This window comes from Ciona intestinalis, chromosome 12 (assembly GCF_000224145.3).
Source record: "Ciona intestinalis chromosome 12, KH, whole genome shotgun sequence".
Classification (NCBI taxonomy): domain Eukaryota; kingdom Metazoa; phylum Chordata; class Ascidiacea; order Phlebobranchia; family Cionidae; genus Ciona; species Ciona intestinalis.
In genome coordinates, this window is record NC_020177.2 from 2,775,007 (window position 1) to 2,798,825 (window position 23,819).

Genomic DNA, 23,819 nt, shown 5'->3' on the forward strand with positions numbered 1-23,819 from the left:
ATTAAAATCCCCAAAAAATAATCACTCACAAAGTAACATACATGGTAACTTGCAAGCTGGCAAGGGTGTTAAACCTGTGTTATAATGACTGTTGTTTTCGGGCCACGCGAGGATAAAGTTACAGTTACATTGACATTACATTCAATCCGGAGGTTACGAGTTCAAGGCTCGCAGCTGCTACTATTGTGGGCGTATTTGTCTGTGGTTGTATGTAACCTTACGGTTTTGGGTTCAAAGCTTGTTGCTGCTAATATTCTGGCATTTGTCCGTGCTTATATGCAACCCAAGGTGATTGGTTCAAGCCTTTCGGTGCTGCCATTGTGGGCGTATGTGTTCTTGGGCAACAGTTAACAACAATTACTCCAAAACAGTGGTCTATAATAGGTTGACTAAATGGCTTTTAAAAAATAAAACTGAAAAAATTATAACACAGAAAATAAACGAATTAGTAACACCTATTAAGCAGCTTGCAACAGGTCAAAGACTCCTTATAAAACAGGGTGTTCTATTTTATACACTCTGTACTTGCTTACAAGTTACCATATATGTTTTTATGGCTGACATTTGAAGTTTTTGAACCACTATTCGTGACCACTGGGTTGAAGCAATATCTGTTAATGTCTTGCTGCCCTATGACACATACGCCCACAGTAGTGGCAGTATTGAGCATTGAACCTGTTCCCTTTGTTTAAAATACACTCAAATCATTAAGCCACATTGCAAGACATAAAATACAAGTCTGACAATTCCTAAATCCCAAATTGTAGCTCAAGTGCAAATACATTTTTAGAATTACCAACTCCTAAAGTGTCTAACCCCCTAATTTTGTCAGCCTTAAATTACTACCTGTAACCTGATAGCATCAAATTTACGGCTTTGGAAATTTAGTTACCTTTTTCTGCCTTGAGAGTTGTTATAGCTAGTTCTAATTCTAACAAAATTCGATAACCTAGAAAAAAACATTTAAAAAAATATAAAATCTAATTTTTATCACTCCCACTTCTTATTATGACATAATAACGATCTTATGACGTAACAGTGCTATTCTCGCGCAGATGAAAATCACGACTGCCTCTCTGTAATGCTTGACGTCATTGAAGATTATATTGATGACGTCACAAACGATGACGTAGCAGAGTCACGTGACAAGTCGCACGCTACCGACGTGGTCGTAAAAGTAATCCGCGTTATTGCGAATTTGTCGCTAGGTGAAAAAGTTGGTCCTCTTGTAGCGGCTGACGATCGATGTCTGCAGATGCTACTGCATATTCTAGGTAAGAACAGTGCCATAGTAGGGTGGGGTAAGATGAGACAATTTTATTCTCTTTTCTCGTCTCATTTCGTAGTAAACAAAAATATTTACAAATTAGCATAATCGTAGCCGTGCGTCTCTAAATGAGCGTGTTCAAAACACAATCTGGAAATCTGGGATTTAGGTGCTAACTGTATTCATCTTACCCCACAATACTATATGTTTAGGCAATAATTTCGTATCCCGTCTTACTTTGAACTTTGAACTTTAGTCGTATAGTGCCGTATCACCACCTAATCATTCAATGTGTTCCACTACTGCCTTATCTTGTATCTAAATAAAGGAAAAACACCCAAAAAGATAAGTGGGCACGAGGTGCATGAAACGTAACACCCGTTTTATAACTATCATTGCCGCACTATGTGAGGTAACAATAAGATTCATTTATTCAGTATTCATCCTGGAGTAAGAAAATACATTTCACCCATAAATCTTATAAATTCTGACAGAAACAACGTCTGTTGAAAATTCGGAGGAATTAGTTGTGAATTCACTCGCGACCTTGAGTAACCTTTCCTTCTATGACCATAAACTGGTGAGGGGCGTGTCGGGGGCGGGGAGCGCGGTGACAAACAACAGGCTACAGATAGCAGTGTGTAAGTTGCACCTTCGTAATTTATTTATACAAATAATCTAAAAATTGCATAAAATGTCTGACTTCTTACAACCGTTTTGTATTTTGTATAAAATGGGTGTTTCTTCACGGCATCAACTGATAAAAATCCTTCAGAAACATCTTCTGCTTGCTGTCGAGTTTCATACCTAGTATACAAAACAAGTTGTATAATTTTTTTATCCCATTAAAAATATGGTCATTTATATTTTCTATACATGAGGTCCTACGGCATGGCATGCCATGGAACCTAGATAAATTACAGCGAATTTAGTCCGTTAAAATTTGCTCCCTTACACTGTGCTTGATCCTTGTACCTTTTGGTCCTAGGTCTGTCAAAGTTAATGATGTTAGATAACATGGCGTGTGTCGCTGAAGTTTGCAGAGTATTTGGCAACCTTACACGATACAAGGATGTAAGAGACCTACTGCACCAGCATAAAGGTTTGTATTGATTGTACATTTACGCGACTGTTGTTTTACTTTGAATTCTGCCTGAAAACGACTTTGCAATGTCGGTATGCATAATAATTTTGCCCGATTTTATTGGTTTTATTGGCCCTGTCAGTATAGTTTTTCATTTTTTTGTTTCTTTGAATAACGTAGCATGGTATGAATTTTCTGCCATGTATGAATATGCTAGCAAAAAAAATAATTTTAAATATCGAAGAGAAGGCCGTTAGGAAAACGTGATTAGCGTAGACGCCTGTAGCACAGATTTGAAGTGTTCGAGGCTCGTTGCTGCTACCATGCCCAGTGGTCGCTAATGGGTTGTTGAATTGTAATATATTACAAAAATATATAAAAAAAAGTTAAAAATAATAATTACCTACAAATTTAAATACGCGGTAACTCGTAAGCGAGCACGAGGTGTATGAAACAAAACACCCATGTCATAACGACTTATGTTCTCCGCCACGCAAGGATAAATAAGTCAAATTCATTTATTCACCCAATTACCGCGCATTTTTTTCTATTTCTTAGTCGATTTGATGATGGTCGCATTATTGGATTCATCCGACCGTCAGGTGGCGTACTACGCATGCGGTATACTGGTGAACGTGAGCACAGATGTTGATAAACGCAACCCCGTCGTACAGGAAGGAGCCTTGCTGAAGTATAGCAGCCGTTACTGTAACATTTTTATGTCTGCTAAATTTCTATAGTAGAGTGGGGTAAGATGGGATACCGTTAGCACATAAATCATATATTTCCTGATTTTATTTTAAACAATAATAAGACTTTTAACAGTCGCGCGGCTACGGTACATAATTTTGTAAAAATTCTTTGTTTACTGCCAAACGAGCCGGGAAAAAAGAATGAAAGCCTGTATTATTTTACCACCCTGCTATACTTTTTACATTTTTTTGTTATGTGTTTTTTTTTACATTATATAGTAGGGTAAGGGAAGATGGGATACCTTTTCATTCTATTTTCTCGTTCTATTTGGTAGTAAACAAAGAACACTCAATAAAATATAAAACCAAAACCAAATTCTTACGACTCCCAACCCGTTGTTAATTGTTTAAAACACGATCAGGATATTTGGATATTATGTGCTAAAGGTGTCCCATCTTTCCCCATCCTACTCTACGTGATTGCGCGCACGTCGATGTGACGTCATATGTTGACTCGGTCGCACATAACAATTATGACGTCACAGTTGAAAATTGTTATACGCATTAAGAATGCGTGCGGTTATAATATATAACCCACAATTTAAAGCCACAAATTCAAGGCCAACAAAATGAGGGAATTGACGGAATTTTATTAGCGGCCACGGTTTAGAGGTTTTAGGCCATAAATAATGACTATGGTCTAGCGTTTGGTTAGTAGTAAGTAAAATCGAATTTGTATTTTATTTATTTTAAAAACATCTGTATCCCGACATTTTAAAGCAAAGAAAAAAACGTGAATTCTAAGCAAACTACTACCGCATGGGGCTTACTATAGTTATTTTTGGTTCGACCTCGTTTCAGCTTACGAGTTACCACGAATACACCTCGTTCCAGCTTACGATTTACCACGAATGTATCTTTGTGGGGTGGAAGAAGATGGGACACTTTTTCATTTTATTTTCTCGTCCCACTTGGCAGTAAACAAAGAACATTTAAAAAAATTTTGAAACCTTATCCTCACGACTTCCATTCACCGTTGTTAATTGTTTGAAACACGATCAGGATATTTTAATATTATGTACTAAAGGTGTCCCATCTCCACTCACTCTACTATATCAAAGCTATCGTTATTAACCAGTACTTCTTACGTTTACACACAGATTGATTGACGTGTTGAAAGACTTTGCACCAACGGAGTGGAGGATCGGTGGCGTGGTGTGCCAACTCATATGGAACTTAATATCTGGTGGTCGACAACTTGTAGACGAATGTCATGCCGTTGTTGAAATATTGAAAGAATTCCTTGGTACCTGGTGGTATCTTATGTAAAAATCCCAGATGAAAACGGTTACTGTTTTCTTCTATGTGGTTGAGGTCCTACATGGTGGCCTAAAATTCCAGGGCACATGGCGTGTCTCGCCGTAGGACCTCACTCTTATAAGGATAAAATACCCTAAGAAACTCCTTTCTACAATTGCATCTAAGCGTTGGATCTGTCAGAAAAAAACGTCTTGTTTTTTAGCCGAGGTTATTATAGGTTCAAGCCCGGGCACGATATATTTTCTTTCCTCTTTTTCCAGATTACGATTCTGTGTGTGCTCGCTGTGACGTCACGTCACGTGATCAAGATTCACGTGATTACCTGCTGGCATCGTGGTCGGAGGATTTCGCCGAATTCGCGAAACCGCTACTGGCTACAATGACGTCACGGAAGGAATCCAATCTGGTTCCGCTCGATCGCCCAATCGACAGCGACCATTCAAGCGTGGAAGGCACGTGATGATGACGTCATCAACATGTGACGTCACTTCGCTGCCTGTAGAGTTTCGGATACTCATATATTCCTGGATTGGTTTCATGAAAATGTGTTCCTTGGATCGTTACGTCGTCAGTATGACGTCATCCTCCATGACGTCACTTATCTTTTTCTTACCTTAACTTATCAGAGTGTTATAAGCGCACTACAGTATTAATTAGATCTGGGTATAGCCTGGAGTTGGCAGAGAGTTTATTTTATGCTTTTTTTTAATCGTACTTTCAACTAGAACTGTTTAGGATGTACACCATCTAACATAGCGTTAATAGGGCATGCTTCGGAAAAAATGTAAAGATCTTCCTTTTCTACCCATTGTAAGTTAGGCGAAAACCGGTAAACCCACTGCTCCGACTTGTTTACTTGGAAACGGACCGCAAATTTAAAACGGGGTGAAATGTTAATGTGGCAGCTCGTCTGTTGCTTGTCAGGCCAAAGCATCGCCCAGTAGTTTTATAACCGTTTGTTTATAACCGCTTGTTTGCCATAGCTCGGTGCTCGATCCGTTATTTTTTACAGAGTTTATTTTGTACACTATATTGTGGTCTCTCTTGCACTGTAATTTTTTCTACCCGTTTTCAAAGAAAGTTTCGCAAATTTCATGGAATTCGAGTTCACAGTGGTCATTTAAAGCAGGTTTACATAAAATATTTTATTTCTATTTAACTAAAATTTAAGGATAGCCAGAAATTTGGTGTAAAGTGTTTATAGTTTTACTGAATTAGGTTCGAAACGATTTTTGACAAGGAAAATTTAATCCACATTTCACACAAGCTGGAGAGAGTGATCGCTGCGAAACCGCTTTTAATTTTCTTACAAAATCCACTAAGCAAAAATTTCAAGTAAAGTTTTAATCAAAGTTACAATTTGAGCGTTGATTCAAATCAGTTAAGATAAATTTAGTTCTTTCAGCCGAACACACTCCTACAAGACAGGTTCTGACCCATTTTCCCTCGCATCTGCCTTTTGAGTTGTTGATTCGGTTGTTTTTCAGCAGTTAGAACTTGCGATCGTGACGCAACAGCAATTCGAGGGGTTTTATTGTTCGGTTGCTAGGCACGTAAATGGGTCGATGGCTGTTTAAAATAGGAAGTCTACGATTTTATGACGTCAAAAATGAAACGCTTCTGTTGATCATCGTCGGACGGAAAAATTGTGGTGGCAACATAAAAATTCTGATTACATACTTTGAATGTATTTATAGACATTGTGTTTACTGTTTATGATGCAATAAGCGATTCTCTTGCGAAATATCGATCGTCCTAATTTAGGGTAATGGAAAATTTTAAGTAAAAATTGGCGTAATTTTTCAGGGCAGTGGCGCGAGGAACCATAAATTCTTTTATTTCCTTGAATATTTATTTTGTTTAATAAATATTAATCAAAACAGCACGGTAATATAATGATCATAGATTCGTATTGTAAGTCTTATTAGGTTACAGCGAAATGCGTGGTTAATTATCAGATATACATAGAATTGGTTGTATCTCTCTCGGGGCGATGCTGCATTTTCAAATTCGATGTACGTCATATTTAATATCGCGCTGCCTTGTTACAAAACATATTTACATCTGTCATCTTGAGTCGGCATATTTACATCTTGAGTGTTTTCGCGTTTACTGCCGTCAATTGCTTTTTAAAAATGGCTAAATAATTTAAATTAGATCAACTTTAACCTTTGGTTGTGCAATTATCTTGTGGAAATTTTAAGTAGAAAATTTATTAAATAAAATTGGGTAACTGTTAGTAATATTTAGCATGTGTACTCCGCGTGAAACTTCCGAATGTAGTTACTCTGCTCGTTTGGAAAACTGCGGGGTGTTCATGTCCTGATTTCCCTTATTGCGCCATCAAAAGTTGCGCCACCTCTTCAATGAAGCGGGACCGCCATTCAAAGAGAATAGAAGAAAGACTCGGGAGGAGATTTTAATTCTCTTTATTGCGCGGTCCCGATCAGCTGGTGCCGGCGAACAAATCTGATTGGCTGGCAGCGTCACCACACTTGTTTTCGAGTGTACTGCTGGTCAGGCCGGCGATAGAGGAAAATTACTGAACGGTTTTGTCTTCAATCTCTCTCTACTCGGTCAGCTGCGAAGTTGAAAGATCGGGCTTGTTACAGCGAAATTCGTTGACCCACACAAGAAAGTGATTACTTACAGATAGCGGCGAAAGGGCTTTATTAAGTGCAACAATAGTTTATGTACGTTAGATTGCTATCGCTAAAATGCCGCAAGGCAGAAAAAGGCACACGTGTTTTGTAATGCCGCTATAAAATTTATAGGCCCAAGTTTACTTCCCGAAATATTTGCATTAGGGTTTCGATACAAGAACTAGCAAATGTTGTCATTTGCTTGTACCAGAACGATCAAATGTTGTCATTTGCTTGTACTACGAATGTATATTTCAGTTGCGGCATTGGCACCCAAACGGCCGGTACATTAATTTTGAAAATGGACTTGCACTAAACATACAACTCGTTTATTTGCCGAGCTGTCAGTCTTGGCGAACATGCTTCGTCAGCGATATTAGCACAAGCCTTAGGGAGACAAACAGTTATGTGGTTTATGCCAGTAAGACGTAACTAAAAACAGCGACAGATTCAGAGAAATTTCACGAACTGTCGTACGCATGTTTTGGTTTAGTTGTTATTTCCTGTATGCGAAAATCTTATGACATACAGCTTCTTTTACAATTGTGAAAAAGTTCATTCAGCTATGTAGTACCGTATAGGAAACTTGTTAGTGTATTGGTATGACATTTATTGGTGAGAAGAGAAGAGCAATTTTTGCAATGGCAGACATAAATTTTTAATGTGTAAACTGTTTTTAGTGGAAGTTTTGTGGCTGAAAGTGAATAAATGGTAGCATCAGCATTGTAGGTTCGGGTTGAGGTCTGCTTCAGCAAACATATTCCTGCGTATGGTGTACTTTAGGGGTCGAAAGCAGACATGAGGTTTCAAAAGTTTAAAGTCAATTATTAATTTTAGTTTAAATTTCCTTCTGTTGTCACTGAAATATTTGAAGAATTTCTTTGGTGGGGATGTTGGTAAATACTAAAATGGTTAAGAAGAATCTGGGCACAAATTTGGGCATAAACGGAAATGTGTTTTACATTCAAATGCTTACTATCTCATTTTTTTGGATTAAATAAACATGTAAACCATGTCCGAACTGTTATGTCCGAACTTTGTTGTGTTTTGGCACGTTAACACTTTCGCCAAAAATTCATTTAAGAATACACCAATACTTGGGACTCATTTGTAAAGAGTGTAATTACTTTTTAAATGTAGATAGTTTTTTTACAGAGTATTAGATTGCTTGTAATTTCAATGGATCAAAACGCTACTTCCCTTTCCCTGGCTCTTGAAAAGCACGAGTTAAGCTGCATTCCTACTCCACATTACAACATCAACGGGATAACTCCTTCGGAGTCTTCGTCCTGTCGTGTGGATGCCACAAGCCAATCCTCTCCTTCTGGAGATTGGCTCGGGAGCAGAAGGAGCAGCAACTTTTCCTACTCCTCGGAGAGAGATGTTTTCGACGATTACGCTCTGGAATCACCAGAGGAGTTGACGTATGATGCTGCTCAGCGGTTGTTTGAGCAATTGTCAAACAAAGACGAATCAATTCGGAAACTGGGCTTAAATAACCTAACGAGATCCATTTTTATCTGGGTCAAATCTGACTTTCCGCAGCTAGACAGCAATGATAATTCTCCGCGACAACGGTTAGGCTCTGCAAGTGACCGTAGGGGTTGGGACAAAACTCCTCTGTCCCGACAAGGTTCTTCCGAATCGGCACCAGCCACAGTGCCCAACAGCCCACACAGCGAACCAGCCCGAATTGTCCAGCAAGCTCTTGCCTCTCTGCTCCGATTGAGCATCAGATGTCCTTTCTCTGATGTGAGGGACCGATGTTCAGAAATCCTCCGCGATTTAAAGGTTAGTTTTAAGTTTTCAGACTTAGTCATGTTTTATTGTTTTTTTTAACGTATAGTTCAGCCTGTTCAGGGTATGTTAACGCACACTTATAATCAAAATGCAAAATATACAAATTCAAAATGTGTGTTATAGAAAAGCAAAAGTGCCAATGCCGCATGCAAAGCTTTTCGTACCCACCGGATATATTAATACACCACAAGTTTTCAATTTGAACAAACAGTCGCAGCTGTGCCACCAATGCAAAAACAAATGCAGCGTTGACCGTGCAGGGTAATAATAAAAGTGCAGAGCAGGAAACCCAATGATTGGCACAAGATTTTTGCTCTTTGCGTGTTTATCTCTTTTAACCTAACCGTTTGATGTCCATCATTTTCAACAACAAAAAGTTTTATTCTAGGACAGATAGGAAATTCTTTGTATAATTTTATTAGTGTCTAGTGGGTTTATTTTTTCCGAATATTCAAAGGAAATTGTGGCTTTTCATAGTTTTCATGCCTTCCTTCAGTCTTATTTGCAGCCAGTAAATAACTTCTCTGTTTTCTAAGTCGCCACAAGCTGTGACATGGCCATTTGATCTTGCTATTCTATTCCATTGAATCAGTGTATCAAATTGCCTAAAGCACAAAGGCTGAAACAGCCGGTTTGAAAGCTGTGCACATTTATTTCAGTGCTATAATATTAATCCAATTAAACTGCTGTGAAAGCAATAGTAATTTGTTATGGACACAAGCACAGCTATATAGTTGTAAGTAATAAACTTTATGGCCCTCGCACCATAGTATGTATTATGCATTTAAAACAACTATTGTGAAAGCATAAGGTTCACAAAATTATACAAGTACATGCTGTATCTTTTTTGGTTGTTAAAATCTTTGATTTATACATATTAGGAAATTAAATCAATTTATTCGTCTAGGCTACTTAATAAATTTCTCTAATTTACTTCTCTACCTAACGGAAAATTTTATAAACCATCACTAGTTTGCTTGTAATTCTGTTATGGCAAACAATTGAATTAGTAAATTAATTTTTTTACGGCAACACTGTTCATCAAAACAGAAAATTTTTTAAACACGCTATCGAATTTGAGTGTTGCCACCAAGAAAAAAATATTTTTTTTCTTTTCTTTACTGGCAGCACTGCAATCCCTCCCGAAAGAGAAGTCATGTGACCCCAAATGCCGGTAAACATCCCTCTCTCGCTTTGTTTTCGTGTCCGCAGTTCGTTGCTGAACGATTCTTCCAAAAACAAGATAGCATTAGATATTTGATAGATTGTAGTATCCGCTGCAGCATTGTTGCGCTGCAAAATGAAAAATCACACCACAGTATTATAGTGCAGCAACGAGTAGTCGGACGTACCTACAACGTACTTTAATCGGCAATTTTGGCAAGTATTATACAAATTGATGCCGAGAATCAATATATTGTGATATAAAAACCGACATTCACGTCTTAGTTTGGCGTGCTGTATTAACAATGCGGTGATTTTATTTGCTCTCTTCGCGGTTTGTTTCTTTTCTCTAGGAGAAAAACGTCGTTCTTTTACTTTAAGAATGTGGTATAAGTGTGTGACCTACTTTCCAACGTGATCCAAATTTTTGCCCCTTTTTTTACTGCTTACTATCTCGCCGCGTAACTTTATCGGTTATTGACAGCCTTCGATGTATTTGCGCCGAACACTCCTCGCTGTATTTCCCAAATTCAAAACAGCCAAATTAATTGCCTCCAATTAGCAATGATCACACTGTTATATGCCCGGAATGCAAAACGCGCAATTTCTACATTATTATAATCGCTGTGCGCGTGGGTATAAATTACTGCTAGCTGGATTTATGCCAGAATACCAATTCTCTGTAACTGTATATACTTTGATCAAATTCTGCTGTTCTTGCCGTTTTAAGGGAGTATTCGACCAATATTACTTATCTAATTTATCAAAGCCTTGCTATTGTACATCGTGTACACCAGGAGGAAATGTCAAATCAATTGTTCAGCTTTCTGTTTGTTCGTTGCAATGATGGTGCACTGTGCGCTGACGCGGTTTTTACCAAAAGCCAAAATAGACAATACAAATTAATTACACCTGCAAACCAATATGGCAACCGTTTAAAAATTCAATTCAAGATTATACTCGTACCGGCACGCCCTCTGTATACGAAAACAGACACGCTTTCCAGCTGGCTAAAACCATTGTCCTTTATCAGTGTATATTTCTTAGGAAAGCTTAGAGCATGATAAGCCATTTCGTTTATTACAGCATTTTGAAACGCGACCGTTTGCAAATCCAAGGTCACTTTGGCTTTGTTGTTATTACTTCGTAGCTTAGATTCCCTACTTACAGTTATGTATGACCACTATGACGTCATGAAAAGCCTCTCGCGGAAGCTCAACAAACAAATGACTCCTTGTTTATCCTACGTATGTTGTTGTTGTTGTTAGTATACTGCATGTCAATTAACGCTTCGTATTCACGAGTCAGCAATACGAGTTACCCGTAAACACATTCTTACTAACACTAACACACCTTCGTTTAACTACAAGCTAATTAGGGGAAAATGGCAATAAGATTTTGTTTTTAGCCCTAGCGGGCTACAGCCTTGTTTTTGGTTACATGTTACGTCGAAAGCCAGAAAGGCATATGCACATCAGTATGTACGTAGGTCTAAGGTCTATATCGACGTTGGTCTATATTAGTTGCATATACACCCGCCACTGCGCACCATGTGACGTCATAATCTGCTGTAAAATCCAATCCGTGGGCACAGTATGAGTCCATTATGTGCGTAACTGGCCCCAGACTCCAATGTGTACCCGGTATTCTATATTTGCCGTTCTATTAAAAGTAATCGGATAGAAATCTGACAAGGCTGCCCCGAAAGTGTCTGCAGTCGCCGCTAATGAACGGGATTATCAATTTTTCGTTGTTCCACTCTGGTTATGCGCGCATATCCACTAGGGCAGAAAATCTATATCCCTACTGGTGACACTGGAACGAGTCATTAGTGTGAGAACATTGTGTGAAAGTTTGCTGTTACCTCGAAGTGCATTTCCAACGTTTAAACCGAACACGACTTTATGCCATGCAAGAGTTGCGTCACTTATTTACCAACGTGGTATAACTCCATCAGGGGTGCCAAGTCTGTGCGTAAATACAGCTCATTTTTCTGTCTCACGCCACTTCTCGTTACATAATGGAAAATTACTGAACCATTTCCAGTCTGGGGTTTACCCCAGTTTTTTACCCGAAAATTGTCATCCGTTTTTCGCGTATTTTCTACCATGTGCAATGTACAGGTCACATTTTTTTCGGTTGGTCGTGAGTTAGGTTCACTTCGTGTGTGACGTCACTAAATGACGTCATTAACAGTAGTTGATGACAGGACGAGCGGAAGTTAAGTTTTATATGATTATGATTTCGTGCACGCTTTGCAATTGGGCGAGATAAGAGGCGTGTTATATCTTTGTTTCTTCAATTCTCCGAACGCCACCTTTGACTTTTTGTTTCTTTGTTATCTTGTACCTCGTTCGATTGAGGTTACTGTTGGTCAAAGATATGTTTAGTTTCCGTGGGTGTCGTTTTCATTTCTTCTATTCTATAACCTGTTGTGAGCTATATATGATGTGTTTGGGCCATGTGTAGTGTCAGTTACGTAGCTGTCTTTCTGTAAACAGTTTCATACAGGCGTCGATTTCAAACCGTAGCTTTACACTAGATTTATATTTAGTTTGTGGAATATTAACGAAAAAACGAAAATAATTTTACGGCATGCTTAAATGTTACTTTATAAATCAGTAACCGTATTATGATTTAGTTATGTTCGCGAACAGGAGACAGTTTAATAATTTAAGAGAGGTTTTCAGGCAAGATCTCCGTTTAATTTACCCCCGGTATATTTCGCAATTTCCACTTTAAAATTACCATTGTGCTCCAGACGCCGCGATTACGAAATTCCGCCGGTTGCGAAATATCCTCTAGATCGGCGCTTTGTTAAAGCGTCTATGTTTTATTTTATGATATTACCAAATGTTATTTTGTATTATTTGAATAACTTGTTTTTTACTATAAATCGCTCGGAATTCGGAAAATTCTGTAATTCTTATTTGACAGAGTTTCGTCATTTTCGTTTGTCTGATGCAATCTTTCGTGTTTGTTCTCATTTTCCTCTTATTCTCTTTACCTTCTCATCGTTGCTCTCGAGAGGAAAGAGAAACAAAGGCCTGTCTCTCTTCGTTCTCTCGTTTTTTTCATTAGTGATATGAAAGAGAAAAAAGCAAGCAGTAGAGAGAAGTAGTTGTCGGTGAATCCATTTTTCAGAATGAGGTACAGTGTTCACTAGAACTAGGCTTGCTGAGAGCTGCAATTTTGGAAAGTAATTACGCAGTATAATTACCGAGCACTTGACTGTTGTTCTAATTAGAAATAGCAGTGTTTATAACCGCAATCCCTTAGTACAGCCAGGCAGCAGCAAATTTATTCAGTGAATAGCTTACAGAACTAACAGTAGATTACTCTGTGTGTTTTGCGGTTAGTGTTGGACTTTGTATATTTATGAGGATTCTTAACGTTCTGAATATTGCTATTTGCGCCTTATCTTAATACAGTGCATCTCAAGTTACATACAGTCAGCTGGTCTGCCCTCTGTTCGTTTTGGGGTGAGCATGACAAATAGATCTAATAAACCCTTTTACTTTTATAGAGTTTTTGTTAAGTAATATGGTAACTGTGCCCCTATGAGTTCATAATGCTGCGTAATATGACATATCTGCCTTCACCGTCATCATCACCAGGTTCTTTAACATTTCACGGCAATCTTGGCCACCCTAGCCCACCCCTCAATATACAGGACAGAATACGCGTTGTTACTTCACCATCGCTAAGCGACTCAGAAGTGAGCTTGAACGACTTGTCTCGCGCGTGGAAATCGTCGGGCAGAAAAAACAGGGAACAAATTTCACCAAGGCCGCTAGTATCAAGACAAGAGTCTGAGAAAAGCGTTAAACGCGTCACCTTTGACAGCAGCAGTGTTCATCAGTCGTCAACACGACGACGGCGACGTTCAGCTATCAAAGTAACCACAGGCTTCAACGTTTCAGAAGTCCCAAGTACTGTAACTACTCCTACAGAGTGTTCGCGGTGTGGTGACGCCGACTGTGCGACTTCGCCTACAGTCAAACCAGCCAAACTTTCACAAGAGCACTGCGTAGCGCAGGACCGCTTCCCAAACACCGCCTCGCCTGTTCGCAAAGCCTTAGATAGGATAACTGAAACCCCTAACCCTGGGAAATCCCCCCAGGACCCCTGCCCGTCGTGCAATCTCTTAACCGCTTCACCTCAATTCAAAATGCCAGGTTTATTGAAAGGAAATACTGAAGACGAGGTGCGTTCCCATTATGTTCTCACAATGCGACTTGTTCTGCGGCTGCAATTTCGAATGCAGGAAGCCCTTTGTTGGCGTGTGCTTCTCTTTATTACGTCATAATGCTATAATCGGTCCATTCGTTGCCATGGTATCCCACCTGTGACAACGAACCGTGTGACGTCATAAAGGCCTTTACCGGAAATTGGGAACTACTTTTAATGCCTTTTTTTTGTGACATCATACAGCACTGTCAACGCCCACGCGCGCCAGCCAGTTAAAATCCCGCGTTCATTTCACTGTATTTAATTGTCATGATGACGCAAGTGAACATGCAGTGCTACTTCTACTTGCATACGTGACCAATAACAGTTGTTATTTCTCGGGAAAGGCCTCACATTTCTAGCTACTTTTCTTAACTTAGGCAAAAACCCATGGTCATACTGATTAGGCTGTAATCACTTTAGCGTAGTGTGATGGCTTATATGTGTGTGTGTTTTTTGTGGGTACGATTGGGACCCGGGATTTAGGCCAAAGTTGGCCCATTACCCCTATAACCGTTGTACCACAGCATGGAATTAAAGGTTGTTGCATTCTCAATGGTATAGGCTACCACGCTTCCCGGAGTTACCTAGGTTTTTACATTATCTTTTTATTTGCAGGACAAAAACGTTGTTGTTCCCACACCGGTTCGTGTCGACGTAAGTCGGTTCATTCCAAGAGACGAGGTGAGTTCGCGTGTACAAAATAACATAATTGTATAACAGTATTATTTACCAATTTACGGTAAAATATATTACCATCACGGTCCTCACGGACATTTTAATGGAATACATACGCCATTTCGGTACTAAAATCAAAGGTTTTAACGTTAAACATTACTGCGTTGACTCCATCACGCAATTTTGCCTTCATTTTTTAGAACAATTTACCATGGGATGACGAAACGTACGCGTAGTTTTCTGTTACGAAAAAAATTGGCTGTGATTTTAAAATCTGTTTCGATTTTTTTGTTTTGCCATATTAGTTCCGTTGCCAACGCTAATACCACTATGGATCGTTGATAAAGCTACATAGCCCCGAGCTACTGTCAAGGTTGAAAGTTCGGTCTAAACAGATTAATGGTTTACCATACCGCAAAACAATCCCACGTTTTAATCGCAGCGTCAAATTAACCAAACGAGGCAATACGTGACCATTTATTAAAAGATAAAATTACCGTTTTGTAAAATTCGTAAGCCTAAAGCGGTACTCGAAATTGCAGCTCGGCTGTATCAATATACATGGTTAATTTTATTACTGTTATATGCGCCCGATATTATTTTATTTAATGTCAACAAAATCGACGTTTTTTGATATACCATGGCCTTGACGGCGAACGCGATTTTGTAAAATATTGCAACCATATACGAAATGGTGGCCCGGTAAATCGCTGATACGACTCCGTGCGTATTAATGAAACGTAAGTACGCTTTTTGCTTGCGTGACCTATTTCTACTTTGTAGCCACACCGGTACCCAGATGTCATCTGTAATAAAAACGATTTAGTCTCAGTTGGTTGCCAGTTTGGTTTTACGAAGAGAGTTTCGTCAGCGCGATTTTTGCCGACCCAGCAATATTTAAAGTGTGTGTTATGTTTACTAACGACAAACATACCATGTTGATACAGTCGATTTTTACCGCGGGGAAATATGGTGTGTTTTCCCGGTCAAGGACCAAACAGAAAATTCCCTGGGAACAGCGAAAGTTTAACCTTATAGGGCGACCTACGTTTGACAGCTTAATGGTCAATTAATAATCTCACAATTGAAAACGAGCATTTGCGAGTTTTAGTCACGTATGGAACTTTTTTTATGCGCGCATTTCCTATCTCATTAGGGCTTTTATTCGGTAGTTTCGTTTAGATTTTGAAGTTGAAGTTTTACTCGTGTTTCTTACGCCTCGAAGCGGGATGTCCTCTTTTGAACATGTGTTCTACATTCGAATTTCCGCGTAATGGTAGCGCTTGTTACTAGTTCCCTAATTTTGTCATTCCTGTAACGTGGATCCAACGTAGTGCAGCATTTAGCAGCGAATTAGACTTTGCAATCGACGTTGACGTCAATATACATACAACGGCCCGCTAACGTTAAAGGTGACTTTGTGGTCGTATATTATCCACAGAACGGATTGTGACGTCATATAACTTATTACATGTACGTTAAGTGTAACCTTGGTATGTATGGCAAGATTAACGACTCATTCTTCATTACACGTTCTGCTGATGGTAAAGGATCACGACGTTGCCGGCGCGGCAATGGATGACGACTGGCTACGTCACAGGACGTGACGTTTGCGGGAAGTGTTTTCTGTATTTTTCCATTCACTGCCTTTTTTCTCTTGTCGTCTCTCAGACGGGTCACGCGAGTTTACGCAATGCGCAATATACAGTAGCATGCATAGCGGGAGACGAACAATTGCCGCGCCCGGCGTACTCCCGTTTCACCGAACAAAAGAGGACTACCTTCAAGTAATCTATTTTTTTCCAACGTTGCATAATTCCCAATTCTTCGTCACATTTATCTGATAAATTTTACCGCCAAGCCGGTGTACTCCCTTCACCAATGGCGGGCGCAATCGATTTATCTCCGCATTTTAATTAAAATACGTACTCCTTAACTTTGTCGGCCCGTAGCAATTAAAGTAAACTGCCCAGCCAAAAATGTGTTGCAACATTGCGAAGAAATACCCTTTCCGCAAGAAAATCGTAAGCGCGCTAATTCCGGTGTTGCAACATCATCAGGCAACGGGCAAGTCTGGGCCTGCCCGGCGGTCGCATTTCGGAAACGGTATGTTCAATGGACAACCTGTTCTTTTTTATCTCTTTACATCGGAAATATGTGTAATCCAGCCGATCAGAGAACTTATTGCGTATGTGTGAACAGTATTTAATACGGCGCTGTCCAGCTGTATGCCCCGTGTGTTTAGTGTTGTATGATATCCACGCGTATCATTACTTTGTCGGTGCCAGGGCGCTTCTGTAATTGAAATGACCGGCGTATGAATAGGGCGACCCGCTTTTCCAAACACCAGCGCCTTTTCAAAGTCGCACAGCTCTGAAGAAATCACTCCCAGCAAGCTAGACGGAAAGTCGAATATAAACTCGCGTCGAATGTAGAAGTAGGGGTCAGCTGTGCTTTTCTTCCTTTCACTAATATCAAGTTTCGTTGCCAGTGTATCTGCCTACTTGGGTTACTTGTGTGTCTGGCGTTATTTACAAGTGTTCAGCTTTAGAAAACGCACACGAAGAACACGATTTTGTGATGTACTAATCGTCATTTAAACTGCGCACTCAAATGTAGTTACGAGTGGTTCTTACAGAACTTCAGGATATTGAAACGTATTAATAGGACCGAATATCCCTCTTCACGGCCGCGTCGTGTCAGAACTGTAGATTAAAACCACCACAGTTCCATATTTCGCCTTTGGTAACTGCCCACATCATACACTCCCTATTATAACGAGGCACCTGCTCGGATTTTTAATTCTTGTCAAACGGAACTCGACAAAATCACGAGCCCCTATCAAGTTGGATAACTCTTTTCAACGAGGCACTCCAACTTGGCAAGCGCTCTTCAGCCAAAATTAAAACCGAGAAAGGAGTAAGGATTAAGACTGACAGTCACTCAAACCCATAACGCACTTCCACAAGCCACGCCGGCGTCGTTTTACTGATAGCGACTCCTTCGTGTTAAATTCAGTCGACTCAGCAAAAGCGAGCGCGATTAGATACTCCCTTAACCACAACGCTATATAACCTGTTTATTTGCTTTACAGATACACCCGATAGATACAGACGACGAACAGGTACGTTCTCATGGCCCATTATAACAAATTTACATCATTAAAGCCGTATGTGTACTGCAAATTTGATGAGTTATATATGTAAACACAGTCGTGTATGCAAACCGCTGCATACGCAATTTATTATTGGCGGTACCTTTTATTTTTTACCATGCGACATTTAAATTGCTTTAGTGGTATAACCACATTGAGTTTACCATTTAATAAACCCGACCATTAAGTGTTGCCTGCAGTTACATCAGACACACCCCCTTAACCACAACACATAAACACCAGATCACGATCTGGCAGCATGAGCTGCTATAATCCTTTACACATGGAGAAAACCAGCACCTGCTGCCATTGCACAGCCACAGTACTGCCTGGAGCATATTATATCAATAAACCTCTGCTCTTACGGACTGAAAACGCCCACCTACAAAATCAGTGTCTCGATTTTAAAGCCACAATTTGATTTTAGATAAAACACCGGTTTTTCTTGTTTTTTGAATCTGTTTTCCTGACTGTTGCAGCAAACTTAAAACATTATGTGCTTGCTGATCAGCGTAATTAACTTTAAATGCATTTGTTGGAATTTTAATAAGCCTTTTAATGACCAGATTTATATTGCCGAATGACTTCATTTGAAATTGTTTTGCAGGCCCATTCTCTTTACTCTGAAAGCTTTATCCAAAATTGTCGCCTTGAGCATATGGTAATGGTCATGGGCCTACACCCGCAATACCTACAGCAGTTTCTCGACACCAATGTTCATCTTTTGCAATCATCCGGCGCTCTTTCATACGAATACAGAAGTTACATTGCCATAATGGTAAGACCGCCACACCCCCTTTCACTCTCTGCACCGATTGGCTTAGCTTATGGGCGTCATAAAAGCTTGTGTTACATCATAACTGTCATTCTAACTTGTTTGTCTCTTAAAATCGACCGCATTTTAAGCTAATGCTAATAGTTGTGGTTTAACTAAAAGCTTTTATTTTTATAATTCAAAAGTTATATTAAATGAATTGAAATAAATTTTGAACAAATTAAATTTATTTAGATTTTATTTTGAAAATATTTCAAATATAACCAATTTATATTTCTATTTAAATTGTTTGAACCTAAAAAGATTATAAATGTACATTAAACATGTTAGTAAAATCTTGAAATGTAGATTAAACATGTTAACAAAATTTTTACAATTAAAATACATTTTTTTACAATTAAATACAGAACTTTTACAATTAAAATACAAAACTTTTACAATTAAAATACAAAACTTTTACAATTAAAATACAAAACTTTTACAATTAAAATACAAAACTTTTACAATTAAATACAATACAAAACTTTTCAGGCGGCAGCGCGTCACCAATGTACGTACCTCGTCCATCTGATGGAAGCCCAGTTTTTGCTGCAAGGTGGCAACAGAGAGTGGCTAAAGGGTCTCGACCATATACCAGCGAAACTAAGAGCTCTGTCCAAGTTAAACAGACTGCTTGCCCATCGTCCATGGCTAGTTACTGCCCAAGACTTCAAGGTAGGTTGAGTTTGAATAAGAGTGTGGCGAATGGAAATTTCCGGTGTTCTGCTTGTTTTTTGAAGGGAATTTGACCATGTCCAAATAAAGGGTGGGGATTTATTAAGGAACAGGTGCTGGATTTTTCATGTGTTGAGTAAAATAAAGTTAAATACAAAAAAAATTTAAAAAAATTTAGTGTTTAGCAATCATTTTTAATGTTTGTTATTATCATACAACAGGACTTGACTGAAGGTGATGCCGCATCTCGCTGGCAACACTCCCAACTTGCTCAAGCAGTTGTACTACTCTGCCACTTTCATGGTTTGGCCATTTTCTGCCACGGAACTGGCGTGAACCTCGAACTTGATCACTCGAAGGCGCACTCCTTCCACACAAGGTCAGGGTCACCCACCACGCCCCGAAGCAAACCCACGTCGGGCTCCAACACCCCTGTGGATTTTCGCCAGGGAAGAAAATCTCCGCCACCCCAGGTAATGTGTCTTATTATTAAAAAACTTTTCTACATTAATAAAAATGGTTTTAGTTTAAACCAAAATTTGTAAATGAAACTCGTATCTTTACATATGTCAGGTTTTTATTAGGAATGGACAGAAAATCGTGTGTTATTTACTTATGGAATCAAACAATGGGCTAAAAATGATGTTTTATATTTTTTAACATGTTTTAAAATTAGTTAATGCTTTTATACAGCATAAGTTCAGCTTCATTGCAAAGGGATGATTTGACAGCCATTTCAGTCCCTATTTATGTAATTTTTAAAGACTTGCTGCACCAATCACAGTATGACAGCTTTAAAAAAAAAATCTAGCATTAAAGCAAAAACAAAATTTTTGCTTTGTGGGTGTCAAATTTTTTTTATTAAATTTTTTTCTTGGAACAGATTGAGCAAATTGGGGATGTTGAAGTCCTGATGGAGAGGATGCGAAAGTTGCAAGAAGAGGAAGAAGATGTGACGACTGAAGAACGAAACCGGAGGTTTGAGATTGAAAAGGAAGAGGCATCGTACAGTCTTATCCCAGGTATGTAATTTTACATCTGGAGCAAATTTTTGTTTTTATCATGATTTTTATGTCAATTTAAAGTTTTTTATCTTTTTACTTCTGTATACCATTCTGAAATTTGTTATTGTAACTAAAAGGTCCACATAATCATAATATTTATGTCGTTTTCTGTTATTTTAGTCTTTCTACTTTTGTATACTATTCTGATCTTTAATATTGTAACCAAAAAGAAAACATTTTTTAAAAATACTCTAATGTAAAAAAAACCCCACAATTTCCATGGATTGAACTGTCCATGGTGCTATTAAATTCTTACCTAAAAATTGTTTTTCGGGGATATAGCCAAATTTTGTTTTTTAATTCCAGGTGCATCAGGTCCAGTAGGTGGCGCTGCATACTTTGCTCGTTACGTTGAAGATCCTCAGTTTAGTTACCAAGACTTTGCTAAACGTGACGCACATGCTGAAATCCCAACTTTTCGGGCTCAGGTACCTAATTTCACCGTTTGCTTTCTTGCTTCTATTGTATATGGGTAAGGTAAAGTCCCATGGCAAGGCACATTGGGGGACCTGGGTTTGAGCTAGAGTTGGCCACTTACCCCAAAATCATATAAAGTGCATTTATAAAAGACTAAAAGTAACCTGCATACTGAAATCCTAATATTCAGGCTCAAGTATTTACTGTAATTCTTCATGTCAGCTAAAACAGCGTCTATTGCTTCTATTCTGTATAAGTCCCATTGTGAGGCACACTAGGGGTCCTGGGTTTGTCCAGAATTTTGGCAAATACCCCAACATTATAAAAAATTCAGTTTAAAAGAATGGGTTTATTAATATTTTCCTTATCCAAATTTTTTTTTATGGCTAATTTAAAAGAGTGAATTTAAAATTATTTTTTATCCAAAGTATTTATATTCGCATTGTTGTGCAGGATTACAACTGGGACCATGCGTTTACTGTAATGACTGGCTACTATGGTGAGGTAGCTGAACTCCTTGATGAGAAATACAAGACTGCTTATAACCTCACATATAAAACGTAAGTACATAAAGATTTTAAAGTTGAAAATTAAAATGTTAAGAATAAAAAAAGCGAAAACGTCTTATATAGTAAAGTGGGGAAAGACGGAACACCTTTAGCAGATAATGTTTTCCAAATATCCTGAACGTGTTTTGAACAATTACCAACGACCTATAGGAGTCCTGAAGATACAGTTTATGAGTATGTTAAATGTTCTTTGTTTACTACCGAATAGGACGACAAAATAGAATAAAAAGGTGTCCCATCTTCCCCATCCTACTATATATATTTTTTGGGGTAGTTGTAAAAAAATTGATTTTCAAATGTGATTTATTTTTTGTTCCAGGTTAGCAACACGAGATAACGTTGATACCACTTCCTTAAGAAGAGCAATTTGGATGTATGTCCACTGTATGTATGGAATCATGTAAGTTATTTAAACGTAAATAACTTTACCATTTTAACAAAGAGCTCTTTTCTGGTTCATCATTTTCTGTTTAATTTGTACAATTTTGTAGTATTAAAAAGTCTGGAAAAAAAATTCGAAAAAAGGGCTTTTTTTAAGTCTATCTTCTGTATTTTAAAAACCCTGTTTTGCCTAACATTTTACTATGGTTAAGTTTCTGGTGTATAACATTGAATCTAACCCGCATATGTTACAGGTATGATGATTACAACTACAGTGAGGTGAACCAGTTACTTGAGCGACCGCTAAAAGTTTTCATTAAAACCGTTTCTTGTTTTCCTGAAAAAACAACGCAAGCAGTTTATGATGGTTTTTGGAAGCAGTTCCGCCACTCCGAGAAAGTCCACGTCAACATTATGCTCCTGGAGGCGCGGATGCAAGTCGGACTTCTTTACGGTCTCCGAGCATTGACCCAGTGCATGAGGGAGAGTTAGTTTGTTCTGTCATTATGATGTCATCGCTTTTTTCAACGCTGATGATGTCATCGGTCCCGTCACTAGTGAGGTCGTAGGTGATGATGATGTCATAGCTATGACATCATCGCTAGTGATGTCATCGCCTGCTTTGGTTCAGATTTAGCTCTTTGCGATTGCATTCTTAATCGTGGTGTCCCCTTTTCTTGTGACATCATCGCTTCCATAGAAGGGGATTTCCCTCCGCCACTACAAACTATTGGTGCAGTTTCTTTTTTCTCGAAAATTTTACTGAAGTTTCTGTTTTACATTTTTATCGTCGTTTTACTGGCGTCACGTAGCAATCTGCGTCGTGGGTAGCATGTTTAACTCAAAATCCTTGCAAGGTTTGGTGCAATATCTTGAAAAATGTGGATGAATTAAGTTCGACTGTCTGCAGCTTAGCTCACTATCTATTCATGCTAGGCAATTGTGATGTTTCAATACTCTTTGTGACATCACACTTACGCGTGTAGCCAAAGTTTAAACTTTGTCGCAGATTTGATATTTTGAGTTTATCAATGCGATGCGAATTTCGTTTATGACATCATAACAGCGATTCTGACGTCATTCGTAACTTAAACTTGACGTCATATCTGCCTATTGCTTCGTTCTTCCACTTGAAAGCTTTGCGGTTCGTTTGTGCCCTCTGGTGCCCCCTAGCGCCAGCAATTACTGTGTTCGTTATGTCTTCAAGGTAAATTGTGTATTGGTACCGCCACAGCCTAATCAGCCACTCGTGGGGTTCCAAGAACAGCACCTTTCCCTTTTTATTGTCTCCTTGTATTTCCAGTATTATTTTTGTACGCTATATATAGCGAAAATAAATCGTTTGTCAAACAATGCCTCGTTTTTGATGAACTACAGCTGTGGTTCCGAAGCTTTTTTTATGCTTTACCCTTGTAGCGGAGTTGCTTGTCGGACTTACCCCCAATCTGGCGCTCATTTATAAAAAAGAGAAAACAACTAATTACATCAGTTATATTTAATGCAACGGATGCACTTTTTGGGAATAAGTTGTTCAATGTTTGGTAATGCACTACAACTGGTACAAGTTTTCTGTCTCTTTAACTAATGTTGATTTTGATTAGTAGCTGATTACCCTCTAAATATGAGGAACTTACCCCAGTTTAAAAAAGCTGGTCTACAGTGGCAATTTATTATTTTGCAAACCAACATTTTACAACTCCTTTTGGCACTTTCCGCAAGGCAAAAAATGGAAAGTAAATTGTCTGAAAAGCCGGGCAGCTCTAGCATTTAAATTTTTTTTTAAAGTCATACTAATTAGTTATGAAGCCATGCTACCTTTTTTAACTTAATTAATCCCCAAACTCTTTAAAAACCACAAACCATTTTGA

General features: G+C 38.6%; 2 protein-coding genes and 2 long non-coding RNA genes across 6 annotated transcripts in view; 2 read left to right on the forward strand and 2 right to left on the reverse strand.

Annotated features, from left to right (window-relative positions):
- Nucleotides 1-5,463, forward strand: part of LOC101242985 (armadillo repeat-containing protein 2-like) — a 15,369-nt gene extending 9,906 nt beyond the window's left edge. The window contains exons 13-18 of one of the 2 annotated variants that reach the window (XM_018814484.1): nt 1,056-1,274; nt 1,762-1,908; nt 2,256-2,369; nt 2,910-3,042; nt 4,204-4,349; nt 4,624-5,463. In XM_018814484.1, coding sequence (XP_018670029.1) covers nt 1,056-1,274; nt 1,762-1,908; nt 2,256-2,369; nt 2,910-3,042; nt 4,204-4,349; nt 4,624-4,823 — 959 coding nt within the window. In that variant the 3' untranslated portion in view covers nt 4,824-5,463. Of the gene's footprint in view, nt 1-1,055; nt 1,275-1,761; nt 1,909-2,255; nt 2,370-2,909; nt 3,101-4,203; nt 4,350-4,623 lie in introns of those variants that run through there. The other variant, XM_026837211.1, reaches the window with a different exon arrangement.
- Nucleotides 5,464-8,133: 2,670 nt separating this feature from the next.
- On the forward strand, nt 8,134-23,304 carry LOC100183928 (sestrin-3). Of its 2 annotated transcripts, none has more exons than XM_002129192.3 (11): nt 8,134-8,796; nt 14,818-14,883; nt 17,972-18,001; nt 18,639-18,809; nt 19,338-19,520; nt 19,742-19,993; nt 20,404-20,542; nt 20,891-21,012; nt 21,455-21,561; nt 21,890-21,970; nt 22,206-23,304. In XM_002129192.3, the coding sequence occupies exons 1-11, from the start codon at nt 8,185-8,187 to the stop codon at nt 22,441-22,443; spliced, it is 2,001 nt and encodes a 666-aa protein (XP_002129228.1). In that variant the 5' UTR covers nt 8,134-8,184; the 3' UTR covers nt 22,444-23,304. The 2 variants fall into 2 exon arrangements, with proteins under 2 accessions (XP_002129228.1, XP_002129258.1); XM_002129222.4 differs by lacking the exon at nt 8,134-8,796 and adding an exon at nt 13,468-14,176.
- LOC113474795 lies at nt 9,705-10,247 on the reverse strand. Its single transcript, XR_003396484.1, has 2 exons — nt 10,158-10,247; nt 9,705-10,034 (listed from the first exon to the last, which is right to left on the reverse strand). It is a non-coding gene; the product is annotated as an uncharacterized LOC113474795 (long non-coding RNA).
- Nucleotides 23,156-23,806, reverse strand: LOC113474796. The gene is made up of 2 exons (XR_003396485.1): nt 23,429-23,806; nt 23,156-23,384 (listed from the first exon to the last, which is right to left on the reverse strand). It is a non-coding gene; the product is annotated as an uncharacterized LOC113474796 (long non-coding RNA).
- Between the last annotated feature and the right edge of the window lie 13 nt (nt 23,807-23,819).

Excerpts from the sequence above, each read along its gene's own strand:
- LOC100183928 (XM_002129222.4), top strand. The coding sequence starts at position 13,541 with ATGCTGCGTAATATGACATATCTGCCTTCACCGTCATCATCACCAGGT. Across the intron at positions 18,002-18,638 it reads TAGATACAGACGACGAACAG|GCCCATTCTCTTTACTCTGA; the intron begins GTACGTTCTCAT and ends ATTGTTTTGCAG. Across the intron at positions 21,013-21,454 it reads TCCCAACTTTTCGGGCTCAG|GATTACAACTGGGACCATGC; the intron begins GTACCTAATTTC and ends ATTGTTGTGCAG.